General features: G+C 35.0%; 7 protein-coding genes across 7 annotated transcripts; 1 reads left to right on the forward strand and 6 right to left on the reverse strand.

Annotated features, from left to right (window-relative positions):
• The first annotated feature begins 116 nt into the window (after nt 1-116).
• Nucleotides 117-1,602, forward strand: LOC125848335 (serine/threonine-protein kinase PBL34-like). The gene is made up of 5 exons (XM_049528187.1): nt 117-359; nt 444-576; nt 667-803; nt 879-1,002; nt 1,132-1,602. Exons 1-5 carry the CDS (start codon nt 132-134, stop codon nt 1,584-1,586), a joined length of 1,077 nt encoding a protein of 358 aa, XP_049384144.1. The 5' UTR covers nt 117-131; the 3' UTR covers nt 1,587-1,602.
• A 264-nt stretch (nt 1,603-1,866) lies between these two features.
• On the reverse strand, nt 1,867-3,745 carry LOC125846330 (uncharacterized). The gene is made up of 5 exons (XM_049525726.1): nt 3,574-3,745; nt 3,213-3,262; nt 2,766-2,889; nt 2,560-2,667; nt 1,867-2,487 (listed from the first exon to the last, which is right to left on the reverse strand). The coding sequence occupies exons 1-5, from the start codon at nt 3,743-3,745 to the stop codon at nt 1,868-1,870; spliced, it is 1,074 nt and encodes a 357-aa protein (XP_049381683.1). The 3' UTR covers nt 1,867.
• A 651-nt stretch (nt 3,746-4,396) lies between these two features.
• Nucleotides 4,397-6,420, reverse strand: LOC125846325 (uncharacterized). The gene is made up of 5 exons (XM_049525722.1): nt 6,179-6,420; nt 5,913-5,962; nt 5,348-5,471; nt 5,140-5,247; nt 4,397-5,038 (listed from the first exon to the last, which is right to left on the reverse strand). The coding sequence occupies exons 1-5, from the start codon at nt 6,351-6,353 to the stop codon at nt 4,419-4,421; spliced, it is 1,077 nt and encodes a 358-aa protein (XP_049381679.1). The 5' UTR covers nt 6,354-6,420; the 3' UTR covers nt 4,397-4,418.
• A 593-nt stretch (nt 6,421-7,013) lies between these two features.
• On the reverse strand, nt 7,014-9,581 carry LOC125846327 (uncharacterized). The gene is made up of 5 exons (XM_049525724.1): nt 9,224-9,581; nt 9,082-9,131; nt 8,289-8,412; nt 8,075-8,182; nt 7,014-7,769 (listed from the first exon to the last, which is right to left on the reverse strand). Exons 1-5 carry the CDS (start codon nt 9,390-9,392, stop codon nt 7,153-7,155), a joined length of 1,068 nt encoding a protein of 355 aa, XP_049381681.1. The 5' UTR covers nt 9,393-9,581; the 3' UTR covers nt 7,014-7,152.
• Nucleotides 9,582-10,780: 1,199 nt separating this feature from the next.
• On the reverse strand, nt 10,781-12,354 carry LOC125846326 (uncharacterized). Its single transcript, XM_049525723.1, has 5 exons — nt 12,180-12,354; nt 12,039-12,088; nt 11,801-11,924; nt 11,595-11,702; nt 10,781-11,515 (listed from the first exon to the last, which is right to left on the reverse strand). Exons 1-5 carry the CDS (start codon nt 12,352-12,354, stop codon nt 10,899-10,901), a joined length of 1,074 nt encoding a protein of 357 aa, XP_049381680.1. The 3' UTR covers nt 10,781-10,898.
• A 1,004-nt stretch (nt 12,355-13,358) lies between these two features.
• Nucleotides 13,359-15,963, reverse strand: LOC125846324 (uncharacterized). Its single transcript, XM_049525721.1, has 5 exons — nt 15,690-15,963; nt 15,453-15,502; nt 14,409-14,532; nt 14,205-14,312; nt 13,359-14,111 (listed from the first exon to the last, which is right to left on the reverse strand). The coding sequence occupies exons 1-5, from the start codon at nt 15,859-15,861 to the stop codon at nt 13,483-13,485; spliced, it is 1,083 nt and encodes a 360-aa protein (XP_049381678.1). The 5' UTR covers nt 15,862-15,963; the 3' UTR covers nt 13,359-13,482.
• Nucleotides 15,964-16,523: 560 nt separating this feature from the next.
• On the reverse strand, nt 16,524-19,199 carry LOC125846328 (uncharacterized). The gene is made up of 5 exons (XM_049525725.1): nt 18,914-19,199; nt 18,722-18,771; nt 17,685-17,808; nt 17,492-17,599; nt 16,524-17,327 (listed from the first exon to the last, which is right to left on the reverse strand). Exons 1-5 carry the CDS (start codon nt 19,074-19,076, stop codon nt 16,711-16,713), a joined length of 1,062 nt encoding a protein of 353 aa, XP_049381682.1. The 5' UTR covers nt 19,077-19,199; the 3' UTR covers nt 16,524-16,710.
• Nucleotides 19,200-21,529: the final 2,330 nt, after the last annotated feature.

The following is a 21,529-nucleotide window of genomic DNA, read 5'->3' on the forward strand; positions in this document are numbered from 1 at the left end:
TGATTAAGATCTTTACTTTAATTTGTGAATGCTGAACAGAAGAAACTAAACCATCAAACGAGACCACTGGAGCCCCTTCTGCTGAAACTAGTGATGTTCAAACTACTGCTCCAACCACCCCTCATAGAGGCATGGTACAGGAAATAACTTCTCAGCCTCGAAAGTTTTCTTTCAATGAGCTGCGTTTGGCGACAAGAAACTTCAGACGTGAAGATCTTCTTGGAATGGGGGGCTTTGGTCCAGTTTACAAGGGGTGGATCAATGAGAGTGGAACGCCGCCTGTAAAACCTGGCACTGGACTAGCTGTTGCAGTGAAGATTTTGAATAGATATGGAGTTCAGGGTCATAGAGAGTGGCTGGTATGCTAGCTACCTACTTTCTGAGTAGCTAGCTAGTTTTTATCTTCATTTTTTTTTGTTAATTTCTGAAAGTTTAATTTACAGGCTGAAGTACACTTTCTTCGAAATCTCCACCATCAAAATTTAGTGAAGCTAGTAGGCTATTGCATGGAAGGACATCAGAGGCTAATCGTCTACGAGTTTATGGCTCGTGGAAGTTTGGAGAACCATCTCTTCAGTATGTTATGGTTCGAGTTTCACATTTATATCACTTAATTCGTTTTTTATTATTCCTATATATATCCTCTTTCTTTAATTTGTTGTGCAGGGTCCATGGTTCTTCCGTGGTGCACGAGGATAAGAATAGCATTAGGGGCAGCACAAGGCCTAGCCTATCTCCATGAAGAAGCTCAAAAACCAGTTATCTATCGTGATTTCAAGGCATCCAACATCTTATTAGATGCAGTAATTATCTTTTAAATTTCAATTTTCTCTTCCTAGTAATTATACTAGCTATAATTGTCGTTGTCAATATTCCAGGACTACAACGCGAAGCTATCAGACTTTGGACTCGCCAGAGATGGGCCTGAGGGAGATCAGACACATGTGTCGACACGTGTTATGGGAACCTATGGCTATGCAGCTCCAGAATATGTGATGACTGGTAAATTATAATATCAGCTTTAACTGTTCCAAAAAATGAAAGTTGATATAACTATAGGATTGCTATCATTGCGTAGTTGTACATTATATGACCTGATAATTATATATATATATATATATACTCTTACAGGGCATCTGACAATGAAAAGCGACGTCTATAGCTTTGGGGTGGTTTTACTTGAAATACTGAGTGGCCGAAAAGCCATGGACAAGAGTCAACGGATGGGTGAGCATAACTTAGTATCATGGGCAAAACCTTATCTTGGAGATAAGCATCATTTTTGGCGGATTATAGATCCTCGTCTTAGAGGCAAATTCTCAAAGAAAGGAGCACTAAAGTGCACTGAGATTGCTTCTCTCTGCCTTAGAAAGAACCCAAAACTCAGACCTCAGATGAGCGAAATAGTGGAAATGCTAATGCGTCTGCCTTCAACCAGTGAATTTAGAGATGATGATGACGACAACTCAAAGGATAATAAACATGTAGCTGGGAACCTCTATTCACCAACGGCTGGTCCAAATGCGTCACCGTCTAGCTATACCCTTAGTAACAAGCAGAAGGGGAAACGTCCAGTTCGTTCTTAAAAGAGAAACTTCATTAATTTGCGTTATTATTATTAGTATACTTGTGCTTCCTTATCTGAAAACTTAGACTTGTTATATTTATGAAGATTAGACTTTTGTTTTGACATGCTTTTGGTCATCCATTTTTCTAATTAGATCATTTCTATTGCCTATGATGTTGAAAACTCCATCCAAATTACACTTGAAACTAAACAAAACTCCATCCACCACAGGGAAGATACAACCTTCATACACATATCAAACTTAAGTAGATGATATTAAGAGGGATACAAGCCAGCATTCTAGTATTTTTTGATGGAGAAGGTATACATCACGTTGTGGACGTATGTGTTTCCTGGAGTCACAATTGACGATGGAAAGTTTGGGTGATTCACAGCATCAGGGAACCCTTGAGTCTCCAAAGACAATGCTGAATGAGGCTGATACACAAATCCACCTTTCCCTTTTACATTAATGACAAAGTTTGCAGTGTAAAGTATCACACCAGGTGCAGTTGCTTGTACATTCATCACTCTTCCTGATTTCTTATCATAAACTATTGCCACAGGCTTCATATTTTCAGTGCTGTCTAGTGCATAGTTCATGTCATATCCGTTTTGGAGTTTGTTAATCCTGCTCCCCACCTTACGGGGTTTAAGGAAGTTGTACGGTGTGTTCTTGACAGGGGAAATTACGCCTGTCGGAATGTGTTGTTTATCGTCTGGGGTGATGTGTGATGCAAATATTTGAATAACTTGGGACAAGACGTCCCCACTGTTGTGACCACCAATGTTCCAGTAAGGGTGGTGAGACAGGTTAATTGGAGTGGCCTTGTTCACTGATTTTGCCTTAAATTCAACGCGAAGTTTGTATGGATCTTTTAATGCATAGGTAACATAGACAAGAACATCACCAGGAAATCCTACATAAGAAAAATATGGAGTTTAGTCTATACATAGTATGAGTAATTGTCTTGTGGAATACCAAAGTTCACCTTCTTCGCCATCAGGACTATGGTAAGTTAGAGTTATGTAAGGACAGGGTCCGTCTTGCACGTGCTTGCTCACTTTCCAGACAACTTTGCTAAATCCTTTAGGACCACCTATTTTTTGAAGTTTTAGTTACATGAGAGACAAAAAGGAAAGGAAACTTGGGTGAAAGTGGAAGAGAAAGCAAAGGAAATGTAACGCGAGTCTATACCATGAATCGTGTTATTGCCTTCATTAGGGACAAGCTTGTAAACGGTTCCATTCAAAGTAAACTGAGCACCACCAATCCGGTTTGCAACCCTTCCAAGTAGAGCTCCAAAATATCCCTTATCATTCTGCACTAAATTATGTTCATAAGTGAACAAACGGGGATAAATTTCCTTCGTATGTACTTCACATCAATCCAATTGATAGGAGATTTTGTTGAGATGTTAAAGGCAAGGGAGCCGGTGTTTATTTGGAAAGAACTACAATTAGACAGCACCAAATGATGGTATTTGACATGTCACAGTACACATGGAACTGGTGCTGTTGATTTATGAGACTAAGAACCAGAGTGACTTAATAAAATAAAAGGCAATCAAAGAAAGATACACTAGGAAAGGGTAAATTGGAATAGACACATTCAAAGACAATTGACAAACTGAAGTGCACTAACCAGGTATTCCTCGATCGTGTCATATCCAAGAACAACATCACCTATTTTTCCTGGAAAGGATCAAGACAAGATGAGACTGATTTATTCAAGGAACAGCAGAAAACAAACAGTCACAAAAACAGATTTAAAATAGGAACATATGGGATTTTTTGGTTAATCATCTAGTTTCTGGTACCTTATTGGCCTGACTAATTCAGATTCACAACCCATTAAAGGGGAAAACACTCCCAAGTTTTTTTTTTCATTCCTAGGGTTTGAACCTGAGAGTTCTCGTTAGGAGTGAGACATGTCAACCATTCCACCATGGCACACTACCTCGTGGTAAAAAAATGAGACTAGTTAAGGTAATAAAAATACGTACCATTCTTATCAGGAAGAAGAACGGAGATGATTGAGGCACCATAATTAGTGACCTTAACAGAGAAATCTCCTTTCTTGATCTCATAGATACCTATCTTGCTCCCTGAAACACTAGAGGCAGCCAACAGATGAAAAATGAACAAACAGATCAATACATTATTTTTTGAAGACATAGTTAACTCTAGTGATTTTGAGACTTTAAGAGTGTCTTAATGACAACTTCTTCAGTCTTGAATTTATACACTCCTCCATTTCATTTGTTCGTCATTATGGGATTAGATTATAATCTGAACAGTAACAAAAGATGAGTGACCGCTCTTGAAATTGACATTAAAGTTAGCCGTCCCCTTAATTTGTGACTACTTAAATGCAGAAGTAGTTAATTGTGTTGAATTGCAGATACAAAAATGGCAACAAAGCCGGCTTGATTATTATCCTGGAAAATATTAATAACAACTTGGGACATTATTTGACATAAAAGATATTTTAAACTCAATCACACGGAAATTACCAAAACCTTAGTGTAGAAAGTTTAGAAGCTTTGTACATTAGTTGGAGCTTTCCTAAAAAGACCATTGGCGTTTCTCCAAAGGAAAACTCTCCCCATTTCGGCTAAGGTTTTAAAGCTCTAAGTTAAATCAGAAGAATGGTTTTGTTACAAGATTTCAAGATTAACGTTTAAGTTAGAACAAAATAAAATTATATTGTACCTGAATGTCAGTTGTTTTATTTGTCACAGAGAACATAATATCCTTGATACACATATATCAATTTAAGTAGAGGATACAAATTAAGAAGAATACAAAAGAGCACAACGCGTCGTGCAAAGAAATAACTATAAGCATTCTAGTATTTCTTGATGGTGAACGTATACAACACGGAGTGGACGTAGGACTTTCCAGGAGTAAGAATTGTTGATGGGAAATTTGGGTGATTCACAGCATCCGGGAACCCCTGAGTCTCTAAACACAAGGCTGAATGAGGTTGATACACATATCCACCTTTGCCCTTCGTATTAATGACCCAGTTTGCAGTGTAGAATTGCACACCAGGTGCAGTCGCTTTTATATCCATCACTCGTCCAGATTTCTTATCATAAACTATTGCCACATGCTTCATTTTTTCGGTGCTGTCAAGTGCATAGTTGATGTCATATCCATTTTGGATTTTATCAATCCTGCTCCCCACCTTACGGGGTTTCAGGAAGTCGTAGGGTGTGTTCTTGACAGGAGAAATGATGCCTGTGGGAATATGCTGTGTATCTAATGGTGTGATGTGTGATGCAAATATTTGAACAACCTGGGACAAGACGTCACCACTGTTGTGACCACCAATGTTCCAGTAAGGGTGGTGAGACAGGTTAATTGGAGTAGCCTTGTTCAAAGCTTTAGCCTTAAACACCACGCTAAGTTTGTAATGATCTTTCAATGCATAGGTAACAGAGACAACAACATCACCAGGAAAACCTACATAACAAAACAATTGAGATTATTCAATTCATAGTACTTCCTTCAAAATTAAATTAATTGTCTTTGTTGTAGAATGTGTTACATATATTAAGATTCACCTTCTTCGCCATCAGCACTGTGGTAGGTTAGAGTTATGTAAGGACTGGGACCATCTTGCACGTACCTGCTTACTTTCCAGACAACCTTGCTAAATCCTTTAAGACCACCTATATTTTTGAAGTTTCAATTACATCAGAGAACAGACGAAAGAAATTTGGGTAAAAGTGGAAGAGAAAACAAAGGAAAAAGGAAATGTAGTGAGAGTACCATGTAGCATGTTTACGCCTTCATTGGCAACAAGCTTATAATGGGTTCCATTCAAAGTAAATTGAGCACCACCAATGCGGTTAGCAACCCTTCCTAGAGCGGCTCCAAAATAACTTGTATCATTCTGCAACAAATTACTTTCATAAGTGACTACAAATCACGCTAAATTCTTCAATGTACTTCCATATTAATGCAAAAGATGGGAGATATAGCTGATATATTATAGGCTAAGGACACAGTCTTTATTAGGAATTAGACTGTGTCAAATGATATGACACAATTTAAGGCAGTGGTGATAAAAGGTCTTGGTAACCTAAAGCTAAATCTCTATAAGAGGCTTTAAACTTGTTCAAAAAGATTTAGCCATCAATGAGACAATGGACTTACTTTATAAGATGCATATTACTCAACTGGGACAAAGAAAAATAGCTAATGTAGCAAAATCGAGAAGAAATGGAAAAGTGTAGTAGTCAAATTCTGGAAAGCTTAAGTAGAAAACTTTTTGGAAAGAGCAGATTGCAAATAAACGCATTCAATTACAATGAACAAATTAAAGTGAACTAACCTTGTATTCCTTGATGGTATCATATCCAAGAACAACATCACCTATTTTTCCTGAAAGAATCAAGACAAGATTAAACTGATTACTTCAGTGAGTATCAGAAAACAGATCTAAAACAGGAATATGTTTTACAAAAGATGGATGTTTGGTGTCAACCATCCAGTATCCCATTAAAGAGGACAACACTCCCTACCAAAAGTTTCTCCATTCCTATAGGGGGGTCGAACCTCAGACCTTTAATTAAGGATGGATGGATCAAATAGACTTACCATTCTTATCAGGAAGAAGAACGGAGATGATTGTGGCACCATAATTAGTGACCTTAACGGAGAAATCTCCTTTTTTGATCTCATAAATTCCTATCTTATGCCCTGTCACACTATCGGCAGCCAACAGATGAAGAATGAAGAACAAACAGATCAACAAACTAATCTTTGAAGACATAGTCAACTCCTGTGGTTTAAGAGTATCTTAATGACAGCTTCTTCAGCCACGAATATATATACTCCCCCCCAATTCATCTGGCATTATTATGGTATTAGATTATTACCTACATGTGAACAAAAGAAAACTTGTCTGCCAAATTGATCTGCCTGGAAATGGGAAAACTCCGTAGAAGATGGACAATAACTATCAAGTTAGCCGTCTCACATTAGTTTTAAGTATAGTTAATTGCACAAGTAGCTGTTTGTGTTGACTTGTGAATACAAAATTGGCTCCCATGTTGGCGTGCCTTTTTTCTGGTAATAATCAAAACTTGTCCCATTGTTTGGCAAAAAATATATATTAAACTTGATGACTTGATCCACCAACGTCTTGACTTCTTTTAAGTCACCACCAAGCTGAATCTGGTTCTGGAAGTAAATTTTGACTCTGTCATGGATAAACTCGAAGATTAGTCAGTCATCCTTGTACCTTTATCAACCTAATTCAGTTTGGACAGTAAGTAATAGCTTTGTGATTGCCGTATTTCATTTTTCATTAATATGGCTTGGATAGATTTTAGTAACTGGATTCATTAATTGAACTGTTAAAGAGTTATTAACGAGATTAGAAACTTTATCGCTGACTATTAGCTTGATGCAGAGTATCTTGAAAAACAAATGCAAAACACAACTATCCTTTATTGAGTCAAATGCTGTGTGTTTAATTAGTCATAAAGAACACTACAACCTTGACAAAAATGTCAATTAATGCAAAAGACACAAGGGTGATGAAACAAATAAATATGAAAGCATTCTCATTATTTTTTGATGGAGAACGTATATAACACTGAGTGGACGTATCTCTCCCCTGGATTCACAATTGACGATGGAAAATTAGGGTGATTCACAGCGTCTGGAAATACTAGAGTTTCCAAAGCCAAGGCTGCATGAGGCGGATACATAAATCCACCTTTCCCTTTTTTACTTTTATCCCAATTTGAAGTGTAGAATTGAACACCAGGTGCAGATGCTTTTACATTCATCACTCTTCCGGACTTCTTATCATAAACTATCCCCACGGGTTTCATTTTTGCAGTGCTGTCGAGTGCATAGTTGATGTCATATCCATTTTGGAGTTTGTTGATCCTGCTCCCCACTGTACGGGGTTTCAGGAAATCATAGGGTGTGTTCTTGACGGGGGCAATTTCCCCTGTCGGAATGAGTTCTTTATCAACTAGTGTGATGTGTGATCCAAAGATTTGAATAACGTTGGACAAGATATCGCCACTGGTGTGTCCACCAATGTTCCAGTAAGGGTGGTGAGACAGGTTAATTGGAGTAGCCTTGTTCAGAGCTTTCGCCTTAAATACAACACTAAGTTTGTAAGGATCTTTCAATGCAAAGGTAACAGAGGCAAGAACAGCACCAGGAAATCCTACATAAGAAAGCGATGGCATTAAGTCATTCAAAAAGAAATTACTCCCCGTTATATTTTATGTGATGCTACTTCCTCATTAGTTTGTCCAATAAAATGACACATTTTCTATTTTTGGAGATGATTTTACTCTAAATTTCCTGTTTTATCTTCAACGGCATGATATTATAGCTATGAGAATCTCTTGACATTTTAAATCCCACGAGTTTAAATAGTTTTTCTTTCTTGAATTTTGTGTATAATCAAACTACTACAAGTAATTGAAACTAAAGGAGTAATGTCTGATATGGAAGGCCAAGACTTACCTTCTTCGCCATCAGCACTGAAGTAGGTTAGAGTTATGTAAGGACTGGGACCATATTGCACGTACTTGCTCACCTTCCAAACAACTTTGCTAAATCCTTTAGGGCCACCTATATTATCGAAATTTTAATTACATCAGAAACAGAAAAGAAATTTGGGTAATGGAGATAAAAGAGAAAGAAAAAGCAAAGGTAAAAGGAAATGTAGTGAGAGTACCATGTATCATGTTTTTGCCTTCATTGGGAACAAGCTTATAATGGGTTCCATTCAAAGTAAATTGAGCACCACCAATCCGGTTAGCTACTCTTCCAAGGGTGGCTCCAAAATAACTTGTATCATTCTGCACCAAGTTACTTTCATAGGTGAAAACAAACGGGGCTAAATTTTCTTCAATGTACTTCACATCAATCCAAAAGATGGGATTTTTTTTAGCTGATATTATAGACTAGTGGCACGGTGTTTGTTAGGAAAGAACTACAATTAGCAGTGTCAAATGACTGGATTTTGACATGGTACAATTCAAGCAGGGACGGCTAAAGGATTTGGTGACTTGAAACTAAATCCCTATAAACTTTATTTTATAAAATTCAGACATCTATGAGACGAAGTATCTACTTTCTAAACAACATATCACTCAAATGAGAGCAGGAGAAGAAATGAATGTACGCAAACGAGGACAAACAAAACTCAAAATGGTGGTAAATGTTATCCCATAATTTAGCCGCTCATCTGAATAACCTCAACTAAATCCCAAAAGTTAAAAATCAATCAAAGGTTTCTATTAATGTTAGCCTATTAATCTCCCGTGCCTGAAGTGAAAGGTTTATAAACTGCATTAAGGGGAATCTTAGTAACTCAATTGGTCAGCTAACTTAACTTTCACCTAGTGGATGGGTTCGATTCCCCCACTTTGTAATCTCCTCCCCATTTCCCGATACTATTGAAGGGGGGAAATTGGAATACACACATTCAAATTTCAAATACAACAAACAAAATATATTGAACTAACCAGATATTCTTTGATGGTGTCATATCCAAGAACAACATCGTCTATTTTTCCTGCAAGAGATCAAAGACGAAGATAAAACTAGTTTCTTCAAGGAATAGCAGAAAACAGTACAAATTTACACATCACGACAGAGAGTACATACCATTCTTATCAGGAAGAAGAACAGAGATGATTGTGGCACCATAATCAGTGATCTTAACTGAGAAATCTCCTTTCTTCAACTCATAGATTCCTATCTTAACACTAGCAGCAAACAACAGATGAAAAATGAACAAACAGATGAACAAATTAATCTTTGAAGACAAACTCATCTTGGATCTCTGTTTTTTTAGAGTGTTTGAATGACTGCTTTTTTCAGCCCTTCAATTTATATACTTGTTCATTCATCTGGTATTATTGTTTTTGTGGTATTAGAATATTAGCAGCATGTGAACAAAGAGCCTGTTCTGTAGAAAAATCCACAATAATGAGTGTTGTTAAAGGACTGAAATTGATTGAGTTATTTCAGTCAAATTATTCGTCTCCTGCCCAAAATAGTAGTTCAATTTCCTTTTTTATGGTGAATTTAATTAATTTTTAAGATTATAGTAGATTGGATCAATTTAATATTTTATAATTATAAATTTTGAATATTACAAAATTATTACGGAGTATAAATAGTTTTTTTTTATATCAATAAGATGAAAAAATATAATTTAAAATATTGGTCTAAGTTCATATTTTGACTCTCAAAAAAAAAATTATGACAAGTATTACTTTCTGTCCACCTCATACAACGAGTACATAATTTTTTTAAAATTGCATAAATATTACTATTAAATAATATTTTTTTTTTCGAGTAAAGTTATATTTAAAAAGTGTAAATTCTTGAAAATGACGAAGGATCAAGAACTTATTTGGAAGTTCTTCATTTTAAGAAAACAATTAGTCATTGATAATTTGCCCAAACTGAAAATTATTTTTAAGAAATAAAAATGTGGACCAACATTTCCCGTAGGTCTGCTTTAATAAGGGGGAAACGTATACATCATCCTACTGGTCCTTTTTTCACAATATATCATAATAATTGTACTTACATTGAGAATCCTACAATTATTTACATTTTATACCAAGCTAGTAAAAATAGAACATTTTTTTGTAAAGATGGTATATATACAATGTAATTTAAATTTAAAAAACTGAATTAAAAATTTAATATCATTAGTAGGTGAAATTTAAAAACATTGTTGTCAACATGTGTTAAGTGACTTTTCTATATGGTATACCAGATAGATTTCTCTTATAATAAAATACTATGGATATACATAATTAATCGCAGAAAGTAGCTGTTTGCGTGACTCTTAATACAAAAAAAATGGTACCCACGTTGGCGTGATTATAAAAACTTTTTGCTTATTATTTAGTTTTAAATTTTGGCACTTGAACCGCATTAGCAAACATCATGAGTATTTCCTTTGGTTGCGTTCAGTGTTTTCCGGGTATGACTGCCCATGATATGAGGTCAACTACAACGTGTCAGTTTGATAGAGTGTATAAAAATAATATCAATTAAGTTATAAAAAGGCATATTTCATTAATGTACCCACACTAATTACTGAAAAGATAAATGAGTTATTTATAAATACATTTGTTGGTGTGAGTCGTAGTATGAATTTAGCCCAAAGGGGATAATATCATTATTTAATTACCGATTTGCCCTTAGAAATCGAACTTATGTCTCCTTACTAATGTAGGAGTTTTAGTTGTCACAGAACATATAACCTTGATACAGAAATCAATTGAAGTAGACAAAATTATTAAGAGGATACAGGCCAAGTCTACTTTTTGATGGAGAAAGTATACAACACGGAGTGGGCATAAGTTTTTCCTGGATTCACAATTGTGGACGGGAAATTTGGGTGATTTACAGCGTCAGGGTACCCTTGAGTCTCCAAAGACAATGCTGAATGAGGCTGATACACAAATCCACCTTTCCCTTTTACATTAATTATCCAATTTGCAGTGTAGAAATGCACACAAGGCGCACTCGCCTGTATATCCATCACTCTTCCTGATTTCTTATCATAAACTATTGCCACTGCTTTCATTTTTTCATTGCTGTCGAGTACATAGTTTCTATCATATCCAATTTGGACTTTATCGATCCTGCTCCCTACCTTACGAGGTTTAAGGAAGTCGTAGGGCGTGTTCTTGACAGGGCAGATTTCCCCTGTAGGAATGAGCTGTTCATCAACTAAGGTGATGTGTGATGCATAGATTTGAACAACTTGAGACAAGACGTCACCACTCTTGTGACCACGGAGGTTCCAGTAAGGGTGGTGAGACAGGTTAATCGGAGTGGCCTTGTTCAGTGATTTTGCCTTAAATTCGACACTAAGTTTGTAAGGATCTTTCAATGCATAGGTAACAGAGACAACAACATCACCAGGAAATCCTATAACAAAACAATTAATTGACATGATTCATCAAATTCATATATAGCTTTCTTCAAAAGGGCACTAAGATTTATTTACCTTCTTCACCATCTGCACTGTGGTAGGTTAGAGTTATGTGAGGACATGGACCATCTTGCACGTATTCGCTTACCTTCCAAACAACAAAGCTAAATCCTTTAGGGCCACCTGCATTTTAATTACATAAGAGGAAGGAAATGAGTAAAAATGGAGGTTATAACAATGTTAGAGAAACATAGGTAAAAAGGAAACGTAATGAGAATTACCATGAATTGTGTTATTGGCTTCATTAGGGACAAGCTTATAAAGGGTTCCATTCAAAGTAAATTGAGCACCACCAATTCGGTTAACAACCCTTCCAAGTAGGGCTCCGAAATAACGTGTTTCATTCTGCAAAACAAAATCACTTTCATATTAGTTTATGCATATCGTGGGATGCTTTGTGCGCGTTATGAGTAGCCTAAGAACAACATCATCTATTAAATATGAAGAGAGTGAACTAACAATGTATTCCTTGACAGTGTCATATCCAAGAACAACATCATCTATTTTTCCTGGAAAAGGAGCAAGACAAGATTATGACTGATTTCTTCAAGAACTCACAAAAAACAAATACAGATCAAGAAAATTGAAACAAATACATACCATTCTTATCAGGAAGAAAAACAGAGATGATTCTGGCACCATAATTGGTGATCTTAACAGAGAAATTTCCGTTTTTGATCTCATAGACCCCTATCTTGCAGCCTGATACACTACCAGTAGCCAACAGATGAAAAATGAACAAGCAGATCAACACACTAATAACCCTTGAAGACATAATCAGCTCCTCTGGTTTTGAGACTTTGTGTTGGTTTTTTATAAGATAGTGCCACAAAAGAGGTTAAAAATATTTGACTGAAATTGTCTGTCAATAGTTTTATTGACTGAAAAATATAATCTGCATAACAAGAATTCAAAAAAAAATATATATATATCTCAACAAATTTAAAATTAAAAAAAAAATAGATTCGTCCTACCTAAGTACTTAACTTATTATGATAAAGAAATTACTGCAGGAAAGCAAATTTTGAGTGTTTTTTACTGACAGCTTCTTCTGACTTTAATTATGCTTCTCCAATTCATGTGGCACTATTATACTCTATTGGGATTAGATTATTATGTGCATGTGAGAAAGAAAAGAACTTGTCTGTCAAATAATGTGCGCAAAAATGGGATTTCTCCCTTAAAAATTGACAATGGTGAGTGTGCAGTATTAATTAAGATTGAGAGAGTCAAGTTAGCCATTTCATTATTTTATGTATTGTTACATGAACAAGTAGCTGTTTATGCTGACTTGTAAATTATAAAAAAATGGTACCCACGATTGGCATGATTCTTATTCTGGAAATAATTAAAAACTTGGAGAAATTTTTGCCTTGAAAGATATATTATACTCAATCACATGATCCACCATTTCCTGAATTCAACTTTTTAATATGCCCCAAAATTTAGCTTCCAGTTTTGGCCCTTCAACTTCATTAAAAGGTGTTAATTTAGCACAGTAGAGTTAAAATGGAAACTAAAATGGACTGGACCTCTCTCATAAGATTCAGAGTTCATAGCTTTGTTCGTTAAATCACTCAAATCAATGAGAGGAAGGAGGCCTTGAGTTGTGCTGAGTCCCATATCAGTGGGATGAGGAAATTTGAACTTTTTTATTTGGTCTTGACAATCCTCTCCTCGATGAACTAGTTCTTGGGTTGGGTTAAGCCCAAAATACATTTTCTAACGTGGTATCAGAGTCACACCCATGGTTTATCATATCAGAACACTCAACGGATATACAAAATTATCCACTCCAAAAACAGTGTCAGGTGTTTTATTTGTCATAGAGAACATATAACTTGACAAAAAAGTATCAATTTTATGCTTTAAATACTAAAGACACAAGGGATGGAGGAAAAAACTAATAAGAATTCCAGTATTTCGTGATTGAGAATGTATACAACATTTTGTGAACGTAGGCCTTCCCTGGAGTCACAATTGTTGAAGGGAAATTTGGGTGATTCACAGCGTCGGGGAACCCTTGAGTCTCAAAACACAATGCTGCATGAGGCTGATACACATATCCACCTTTTCCCTTCTGATTAAGGGAGTTTGCAGTGTAGAATTGGACACCAGGTGCAGATGCTTGTACATCCATCACTCGTCCTGACTTTTCATCATAAGCTATTGCCACCGGCTTCATTTTCTCAGTGCTGTCGACTACATAGTTGATGTCATATCCACTTTGGAGCTCCTTGATCTGGCTCCCCACTTCACGGGGTTTAAGGAAATCATAGGGTGTGTTCTTGACAGGAGAAATTTCGCCGGTAGGAATGAGGCTCTGGTCTACTGGAGTGATGTGTGATGCAAAGATTTGAACAACATTTGACAAGATATCACCACTGTTGTGTCCACCGAGGTTCCAATAACTGTGTTGAGCCAAGTTAACTGGAGTAGCCTTGTTCAGAGTTGTTGCCTTCATTACCACACTAAGCTTGTAAGGGTTTTTCAATGCATAGGTAACAGAGACAAGAAGATCACCAGGAAATCCTACAAAAGAAAACAATGGATTTTACTCTATTCATATTGTATCTTCAAAAGGAAATTAATCAATGTGATTGTCATGTGGAATAACTAATTTACCTTCTTCACCATCAGCACTGTGGTAGGTTAAAGTAATGTGAGGATAGGGACCATCTTGCTGGTATTTGCTAACATTCCAAACAACACGGCTAAATCCTTTAATGCCACCTATATTTTTGAAGCTCTAAGAGGAAGGAAAGTTGGGTATATGGAGGTGAAAGTGGAAGAGAAAGCAAAGGTAAAAGGAAATGGTAATGAGGATACCGTGCAGTGTGTTTGCGCCATCATTGGCGACAAGCTTATAAAGGGTTCCATTCATAGTAAATTGAGCACCACCAATCCGATTAGCAACCCTTCCAAGTAGTGCTCCGAAAGAAGTTGTATCATTCTGCACAAAATTACTTTTATCTCTTATGTGTATGAAGATTTCAACGTATCAAATGACTCATCCCATAGAAGACTTGAAATTAAAATGGGACATTATTAAATTCAAAACTCTTTCTCATTCCAAATGTTGATCTGGTAACAATGTGAAATAATCTAACTATCCAATCTAAAACTTAATGCAATATAGGCCGCAGCTGAAAATTTTCAGTTGAATTGAACAAACACACAAATAAGAACAATGAAGGCAAATGGTTGGTTTTTAGCTAAGGCGCATCCTATGAGCCATACAAGCATTACCACACAGCATAGGAGCATTGATATCACTATGATGGTCCACCAGTTAGATGCTTCAGAACGTGAATTTTCATAGTGTCAACCAGCTCAGACAAGCATACATTTTAGTGTGCAGTATGCTAAAATGACGTAGAAACAGAATTATAGTTCTGTACTATTACTATGATTGTTGAATGTGTTTTGTCGGAAATTTCAGTTAAAATTAGGCCCAAATTTTCATTTAAGAAAAGAACCAAGAGGAGTTTTTACGATTTCCTAAAATTTGATGTTCAAACTAAGGAGCGTTCATTGAATCCAGAGAGAATTAGAATGTATAACTCCAAAGGGGCAGAGGACTTTTTGCCAGTCTTAGTTTCATTCAATGTACTTCACATCAAGCCCATAAGCTGGAAGGTTTTGAGTTAGATACTATAGGCTAGAATCGCTGTTTTTGTTAGGAAGGAGCTACAACTAGACAGTGTCAAGTAAAAAACTGTTAATAATTGGATATGAATTTTGACATGGCACAATTGCTATAGAGTCACAGAGAACAACAGTGGCAATCAAAGAAAGGAGAAAATGAACTAAAAGGCTTTTAGAAAGGAGCAAATTCAGATTGATCATTAAAATAGAACAAAGCGATCTAACCTTGTATTCCTCAATGGTGTCGTATCCAAGAACAACATCACCTATTTCTCCTGTAAAGGATCAGCAAGAGACTATAAGACTGATTTCTTCAAGGAACAAAAGATAACAGTTGACATAAACACTTCAAGAAAGTTCAAATGTAGAACAAGTTAGAGTGCTAAGAACCATAAAAATAGAACTCATTCAATTTAAATACTAAATCTGCCTCTGAATTGATAACGAGAAAGATAGACATACCATGCTTATCAGGAAGAAAAACAGAGATGATTCTGGCACCATAATTGGTGACCTTAACAGAGAAATCTCCTTTCTTGATCTCATAGACCCCTACATTTTGCCCTGTAACACTGATGACAGCCCACAGATGAAGAATGAATACACAGATCAACAAATTAATCTTTGAAGGCATAGTCAACTCTAGTAATTTTGAGACTTCAGAATGTCTGAGTGACAAACTCGTTCAGCCTTGAATGTGTACTCCACTAATATCCTTGGCCTTACTTTTTTTCTTTTGAGTATGGTAAACATTTATCCTTTCACTTTATTGTGAAAAAGTTTATTAACTGCAGTTTGCATGTGCACAAATCAGAACTTGTCAGCTGCGCGGATATTAACTCACGTGAAGTTAACCATTCCAATTATTTAAGGCTGGCCAAATACACAAGTGGTCCCTTAAAATTAACACCAATTTTCATTTTGACACTTAAACCAAACAGTGACCAGATTGGCTTTTCATCCCAATATTGACACTAGGGCTAAAAATTAACAGTGATGGATTGCACACACTTGTTTTTTTCAGAGTTATCTATAAAAGGTGGAAATCACATTTTGATTCTAAATAAGCAAATATTATATGAAACTGTTAACTATTTATATGGAGTAATGTGATTAGAGAACTCAATGAAAACTATTAACCTGAAACAATAGAGGTACACACTTTGATTTGCTCTAAGAAAAGCTATGCTCAGACTCTTCAAAAACCCTGACGGATGTATATCCGATACTGCAAAAGTAGAGCATTTTGAAGAATCCAACACGGGTACAACAACAATTTTGGAGAGTCTAGCAACATAGAAGAAAAGAAATAATTTTTTTCACTCCAAAAGCAATGAGTCCACATGCAAACACTCACCAAACATGTTTGAAAACAGTTCTTAGGAAACTCCAGCCAAGCACAACTGTATTGAATAAGAATGGCAGGTGTTTTATTTGTCACAACTCACAAAGGACATGTCACCTTGATAGAAAAAATAGCATTCTAATATTTCTTAATTGAGAACGTAAACAGCATTTTGTGAAAGTAGGGATTTTCCGGAGTCACAATTGTTGATGGGAAATTTGGGTGATTTACAGCATCAGGGAATCCTTGAGTCTCCAAACAGATGGCTGAATAAGGCTGATAAACAAATCCACCTTTCCCCTTCTTTACAAGGGTGTTTGCAGTGTATAATTGGACAGCAGGTGCGGTCGTTTGTAAGCTCATCACTCTTCCTGACTTTTTATCGTGAACTATTGCTGTGGGCTTCAGTTTTTCAGTGCTGTCTAGTGGATAGTTTATGTCATATCCATTTTGGAGTTTCTTGAACTGGCTCCCAACTTTACGGGGTTTAAGGAAATCATAGGGCGTGTTCTTGACAAGGGCGATTTTTCCAGTTGGAATGAAATGTTGATCTAACGGGGTGATGTGTGAAGCAAAGATTTGAATATCGTTGGACAAAATATCACCACTGTTGTGTCCACCAAGGTTCCAATAAGCATGTTGAGCCAAGTTAACTGGAGTGGCCTTGTTAAGAGCTTTTGCCTTCATTACCACACTAAGCTTGTAAGGGTCTTCCAATGCATAGGTAACAGAGGCAAGAAGATCACCAGGAAATCCTACAAGAGAAAACAATGGAGTTTATTCAATTCAGAATGTTCTTCAAAAGGACTCCACCCATTTCAATTTGCTTGTCTAGTTTGACTTGGCACAAAGTTTAAAAAAATAAAGAAGAATTAAAATTGTCTTGTGGAATAACCATTAACCAAGCAGATGTATTCACCTTGTTCACCATCAGTACTGTGGTAGGTTAAAGTAATGCGAGGATGGGGACCATCTTTCTTGTACTTGCTCACCTTCCAAACAACATGGCCAAATCCTTTAGGGCCACCTACATTTTTCAATTACATAAGAGGAATGAAATTTGCCTATTATGGAAGTGAAATTCGCAGAGAAAGCAAATCTAGTGAGGATACCATGCAGTGTGTTTTCGCCATCATTGGCGATAAGCTTATAAAGGGTTCCATTCAGAGTAAATCGAGCACCACCAATCCGGTTAGCAACTCTTCCAACAATAGCTCCAAAAGAACTCGTATCATTCTGCACAAAAGTTTTTCACATTTGTTTATTCCTATATAGATTTGTAAAGTATCAAGAGGCTGACTCCATATTCTCATCCATTGATTTTTGGAAAGAATTTTGAAATTTGACATTCTTTATGCCCCCTCTACTAACTTAGAATATGACATTATTGAGGCACATGTGAAACCTGTTAAATGAGCTTGCCAATGTTGGTTTTTATGTCATATGAGATAATGTATCAAATGTAAAACTTAAATGCATTAGGTGGAGTATCCAAAAATCAAAAATCCCTTTGGATGCCTTTATGTATTCAAAATATGGTGTACTGCTAAGTTAAACAAATACAAACACACAAATAAGGCATCTTACTTTTAGCTAGCTCAAATGATGAAAGAGGAGGCCTAATATGTCCAATGATGGTCCACCCCATTGTGAATGTTCATAGTGCCAGCCAGCTCGGCTAAGCATACTTTTTAGTCTAAAGTGCACTAAAATGGCATAGGGGCAGCAGAATCATAGTTCTCTTCAATGAATTTGTTTTACTGAAAACTTTTTGTATATTAGGCACAAGATTTTGTTTCAGAAAAGAAACAAGAGGAATTTTTACAATTCACCTAAATCTGATGTTCAAACGATAGAGAATCATCTATCTCCACTTTTCTCCAGTCTAAATTTCTTCACATTAGTCCCAAAAAAACCATGGGAATTTAGGTTACACACTATAGGCTAAAACACGGTCTTTTTGGTAAAGAGCTACAATTAGACACTGTATCAAAGAAACAGTTGTTAATCCGACAAATGATATGTGTCAAACAAACAACTGTTAATCCCACAAATGTTTCTCACTGCTCTTTCTCTGTTGGTCTTTTTCCCTAATGAGAAAATGATGAACAGTAAGAAGTTTTTAGAAAAAGAACAAAGTGAAACTAACCACGTATTCCCCAATGGTGTCATATCCAAGAACAACATCACCTATTTTTCCTGGAAAAGAACAAAGCAAGATAACACATCAAGAAAGTTGAAACAAGAATCAGATAGTGCAGTTAAGAACCAAGAATCATGAAAATATAACTCATCAAACTAAAATCTTGAATCCGCCTCCGAATTGATTATGTAAACATACCATTCTTATCAGGAAGAAGAACAGAGATGATTCTGGCACCATAATTAGTGACCTTAACAGAGAAATCTCCTTTCTTGATCTCATAAATTCCTATCTTGTGTCCTGCAGCAGCCCATAGATGAAGAATGAAAAAACAGATCAACAGATTAATCTTGAAAGACATAGTTAAGCAACTCTCAAGAGTGTGTGTGAGAAGAAGATATGGTATCCTCTAGTCTTAATATACAAGTACATGTGCACAAAAGAAGACTTTGTCAGCAGATAGTGATGTGTGTGTAGTCTTGGATTTACACAGAGGCAAGTTGTTTTATGTATTGTTTAATCCCAAAGTAGCCGTTTGTGTTGACTTGTAAACAACAAAAATGGCATTCAAGTTGCCATGAGTCTTAGCATAAAATAAAACATATTAAAATCAATCACATTTTCTTGAATTTTAAAGTATATAATCAATCAAGTAATCTTTAAATTTAAGACAGCAGCATATTAAATTCAAATTAACGCTTTTCAGCAAGTCATAATCTTCAACTTTACAATGTACAGAACAGTATCAGTGAAAAAACTTTTTTTGGTGTATGGAAATAAATTTAGATATTTAATTGAATAAAGTACACCACGTTTATCTTTTTTTTTACTAAAAATAAGAAAGCAACAAAAACCTCATCTAAAAAGAAATACCTTGACCAAAAGATGAGATACAAATTAATAGGGATCACCCCACCACCACCACCGTCAACCAAGACTCCGACCCGCATAGGGCAAAATCAAATTGAACACAAGTGAATGCAGGAAATAACCTGAAGCCTAAGACGACTGTCTGATGATGACAAAGGTATAATTTTTAACTCAGATGATGACAAACACATGAAATTTGAAGAAAATGTGAGATTTGCCTGCTAATTTAAGGAGATCCCAAAACCCTAATCTAGTTATTAATGATGAGGTTATACTCCTAGCCCTTCCTCTTAAAAAGACCAATGTCTTTCATTAAAAAGATATTGAAAATGATATACTTCTCTTTAATTTATGGTGAGTGTATTTAAAGAAAAAACCTTCCCTCTTTCAGACATAATTAAGGGGTTGTTTGGTAGTGTGTATTAGGAAAAAAAAATATTAGTCTTGGGTATTACAATTATACACTCTATTGTATATTATTAATACCATGAATTTTTAGTTATTAGCAATGTAATGATTTTAATGCATGCATGCATTAACTCAATTAAAGATTCAATTGCCCCTCAAATTCCTTTTTACAGTGTTTTCATCATAATAGTGAAGGGTATCTTTGTAAATAATTTTTTTTTATGCAATGCATGTTATTTTAATGCATCAAACCAAATAATGTATAAAACTAATCTATATATAATTAATGCAACCATAACTAATACCTCATTTTATACTTAGCAATAATTATTTTTAAAAACTATAAATAAACAAGAAAAGAAATATTTAATATCATAAGACATCAATGAGCATAAAATAATCAAAAAATTCTCCTAATTTATATTTTCTTAAAAAAGGCCGGGACATATAAATTTGAGACTGAGGGAGTGATCAAAATTCAAAAAGATTATGTCCCACCTGTCACATTGGAAAAAATTTATCATGATAGAGGCACAATCAATAAAAGGTGTGTGAGACTTTATTTACTTTTTGACATATGAATAAGTTGGGCCATTTATATACTTTTCTACTTTAAAGCAAGAACTTTCTACAACTAACAAGAGAGAGAAAATATATTTACACATAAATTGAGTTGAACAAATATAAAAAATGCAAGAAAAATTATGTGTGTTTGCTACTTTTTTTAAAAAAAAAAAAATCATAATTATTGTGAATTTAAAATGTAGTAATTTTATTTTAATTGTTACGATCTGAAATGTTGATTGTTACCTTATTTTTAATTTAGACCTTTTGAAGGAAAGTAAAAAAAAAAATTAATTATATTATTATTGTGAAGATGATTGTTTAAAACAAAGTATCACTACTCAAAGAAATAATTTTTAAAAAGTATCCTTATCCTAATAACAAAATTTCAGTTGATGTAGAATCTACGATTTAATATAGTTTATATTTTATTTTTATCATCATTACAATTTGATCATTAATTTGTTTAATAAAATTTTAAACTATTCTCTCGAGTACATTTTGTTTATTTTAATTTTTAAAAAATATTATATGATTATTGTTAAATTTGTGAAATAATAAGTTATTTTAATTAAAGATGGCTAGATATAAAAAGAGAATCACGATCTGAAAAACTAATTTTTTTTATTTCTTTTGAACATCAACGAGGATGTCAACATTTTTTAAACATCAACGAAAACGTTAACTTTTTATTAAAAAAATACACATTCAGTTTGAACATCAAAATATGTAATTTTGATTTTTAATAAAATTAACAAGACCATGATTTGATTTAATAAACACCATTACAAAGAATTTGATTAAATGAGCATTCAACAAGTATAAAATGTGGACCCTACAGTCATTTTTTATTATATTTTTATCATTATTCAATGAATTGTATTATAGTATCTGATAATATATATATTAATTATAAATACAGTATTATTTTACTTTTTGTTATTTTAGTTTCGGTTTAAAGTACATAAATGG

The sequence above is a fragment of the Solanum stenotomum genome, chromosome 12 (genome assembly GCF_019186545.1).
Source record: "Solanum stenotomum isolate F172 chromosome 12, ASM1918654v1, whole genome shotgun sequence".
NCBI lineage: Eukaryota > Viridiplantae > Streptophyta > Magnoliopsida > Solanales > Solanaceae > Solanum > Solanum stenotomum.